This window comes from Neolamprologus brichardi, chromosome 20, assembly GCF_056152115.1.
Source record: "Neolamprologus brichardi isolate AB-2024 chromosome 20, ASM5615211v1, whole genome shotgun sequence".
Taxonomy (NCBI): Eukaryota; Metazoa; Chordata; class Actinopteri; order Cichliformes; family Cichlidae; genus Neolamprologus; species Neolamprologus brichardi.
This window is the reverse complement of record NC_142123.1, coordinates 21,801,830-21,805,000: the sequence shown is the minus strand read 5'-3', so window position 1 is coordinate 21,805,000 and position 3,171 is coordinate 21,801,830. Positions and strand designations below refer to the sequence as shown.

At 41.0% G+C, this 3,171-nt stretch overlaps 1 protein-coding gene across 3 annotated transcripts in view; it reads left to right on the top strand.

Annotated features, from left to right (window-relative positions):
* LOC102776989 (dystroglycan 1-like) overlaps positions 1-2,791 on the top strand; it is a 12,439-nt gene extending 9,648 nt beyond the window's left edge. For all 3 annotated transcript variants that reach the window (XM_006796362.3, XM_006796361.3, XM_006796363.3), the window contains exon 3: positions 1-2,791. This exon is cut by the window's left edge and continues 1,057 nt beyond it. In XM_006796362.3, coding sequence (XP_006796425.2) covers positions 1-1,250 — 1,250 coding nt within the window. In that variant the 3' untranslated portion in view covers positions 1,251-2,791.
* The last annotated feature ends 380 nt before the right edge of the window (positions 2,792-3,171 follow it).

Here is a 3,171-nt window from a genome sequence, read left to right as displayed (position 1 = left end):
CAACTCCTAAGCCACCTAGGCGCACAACAGCTCTCTCTCTTGCTCCGGACTCTAATACAACTCCAGAGATCCGCAACCCCATTGATCAGGTGACTGCATGGGTGGGAACATACTTTGAGGTTAAGATTGCTGCTGATGCATTTTATGACCGAGAGGATGGTACTACTGATAAGCTGCGTTTGACTTTAAAGAAGACACCCAAAGAACCAGTAACTGAAACATCTTGGATCCAGTTCAACAGCACTATCCAGCTTTTGTATGGCCTTCCAGAGGAGCAACATGAGGGGAATCATGAGTATTTCATGTTAGCCACTGACAAAGGGGGGAAGAGTATCATGGATGCGTTTGAGGTTAGAGTCCATCGCTGGTCTAATAATAACAAACCTTCAGTAATGTTTGCTGCTCGTTTTCATGGTGACCCCAACACTTTAAGCAATGATGTACATAAAAAGATTCTTTTGACTAAGAAGTTGGCTTACGCCCTGGGAGATCGGAACAGCAGCACAGTGACCTTAAGAAGCATCACTAGGGGCTCAATTGTTGTGGAATGGACCAATAACAGTCTCCAGCAGAGTCCTTGTCCAAAGGACCAGATCACAATTCTCAGCAACAGGATTGCTGATCCCCAAGGAACCCCTAAAGCGGTCTTTATCAAAGCCATGGAGCCTGAATTCAAACCCATTAACATCTCAGTTCGTGGCACCAATAAATGCCAACAATACACATTCATTCCACCAGGAGAGGTGCCAATGCCTGAGCTTCCTACAGCTACGCCTTCACCTGATCCAATTAAGGGCACTGATGACGTTTACCTGCACACTGTCATTCCTGCTGTAGTAGTAGCTGCCCTGCTGCTCATCGCTGGAATCATTGCTATGGTTTGTTACCGCAAGAAGCGTAAGGGGAAGATGACCATAGAGGAGCAAGCAACTTTCATCAAGAAGGGCGTTCCAATAATATTTGCAGATGAGTTGGATGATTCAAAGTCACCACCGTCCTCCAGCATTCCTCTTATCCTCCAGGAGGAAAAGCCCCCACTTCCTCCTCCAGAATACCCAAACATGTCTGGCCCTCACAGCACCCTGCTAAACCAGGATCTGTTGGAGGAATATTCAGTTTATCAAGATGATGATCCTAATGCCCCACCTTACCAGCCTCCCCCACCATTTACTGTGCCCATAGAGGGCAAAGGCTCCCGCCCTAAGAACATGACCGCGTACAGGTCACCTCCTCCCTATGTGCCTCCCTAACACACACCAGGGGCTTTGAGTTTTGAAAGCAGGTGCAATCTAGGGATGCTTGTCGAATTACTACAGGAGTAATTTTACATGTTTAATGAAATGGCTTTGACTTTATAGAGAAGCAGGCAACCATAATCATATATCTCACCAACATGGATAAGACAATACATCATACAATTCAACTACAGGCACAGGGCGAATGGATGGAAAACTGTTTAATTTTTCTTTGTCCTTCAGATCTGCTTTTGACTTCTTACATATTTTTTTTTGTCTGTTCTTGCCAAGAGGAGTCAATTTTATCTTCAATGATGTACTATTTCTATTGTATAGAAAATAATAAAGAAGCAGGAAAAAATGAAGCCCACAGGGCCGTTGAGCAGATGTCACCATGACAACAGACTTGAGGCTCTTCCTCACAATGTTAATCTTTATGAGTTCTATATCACTCTTATCTGTCTTTTCGGCTAGGTTTACTAAGATTTTGCACCTGTTATTTCTAGAGGGGAATGAAATCCATAATGCCAAACTGAAAGCATGAAACATTTTATTTACACAAAAAATTAGTTTGTTTCTTAGACATGAGTCTTTCCCTGTTCTCTTCTATGCTTTTTGCCTCCCTCTCGACAATAACATGCAAATGTTGCACTTATGCAAATTCTTGTTAAACCTTGCACTATGTGTCTTGCGCAGAACCGAAAGCATTACGTGGTGGTCGAATGAGGAAGAGAGGAAAAAAAAAAAAAATCCTTGAACTCATTACATGACTGAAATTCCTCTGGTACTAGATCACAAAAGAACATTACACTGATCACGCCTGTTGTAGCTGTAGCCTAATTAAGTTACAAAACAAATGATTTTATTTTATTTTTGTTCATCTGTGCCACTGAATCTGCCTGTGAGATGTCTGCGGTCACGAGGCAAACCTTGTAGGGATGCTGGAAAGATAACAAAGGGGCCATAGGAATGCTGTGCTTTAGAACAGTATGAGAAATGGAGACGTACCCGATGAGTTGGATCCACCGTCTTATATTCAGTTGGTTTTGTTGGTGTGGGGGCGGGTGGGTGTAAGAGTACTGTATTATCACTGCTCTGCCTCTAGGTGTTGCACTGTTATGCTTAGTGCACTGCCTGTTGTCAGTTCAGATGAGGCATGGGGACAAGGGGATGTACATAATTGTGTGCCTGTGAAATTAAACCACTCCATAATGTCAGTGTTTTATCAGTAAACCTAGTTGGGGGGGAGGGGGCAGATTGGGAAATTATTTTATTTTTTAATTGTATGTCTAGATTTATGATCACAATCATAAAAAAAGACTTTATAGTTTGTGAGGGTATAAAATGTTTACCTGCCCATCACAAAAGAAATTCTCAATATGATGGGGGATCAAAGAAACCACTATAATATGTGAATTATGTACATTTCATATCTGATATCACCATAAGAAAAAATGGTTAAAAATCTAATGTTTTTACTGAGTTTTTGATACAGTCTTAAACTTGTTTTATGAAAATATATTAATAAAATGTAATACTATTTGTAAAGCCTCAAAGATGGTGTAAAGTCCCATTTATTTGAGAACATGGTGCAGCATTAAACATGTTTTCAATGATGATGTGTCTGTGTGTATTACAGGGGAGATAAACACAACTCGTGACAGAAACTAAAGACTAGTTCTTATATAGTGCTTTCTATATCTGAGTACTCGGAGAGCATGATACAACATGCCTCGTTCACCCCTATTCATACAAGCACTTTTTTCTTTCCATGCTTAAGTGCTTTCTATCGAATATTCATACTCCGATGGATTCATCAGAGAGCAACTCCGGATTAGGATCTTGACCAAGGATATTTAGAATGCACCAACCTTCCGATAAGTAGATCAATTGTTTATATGTACTTTATTATTACACCTCTCTAATAGGTATTCAG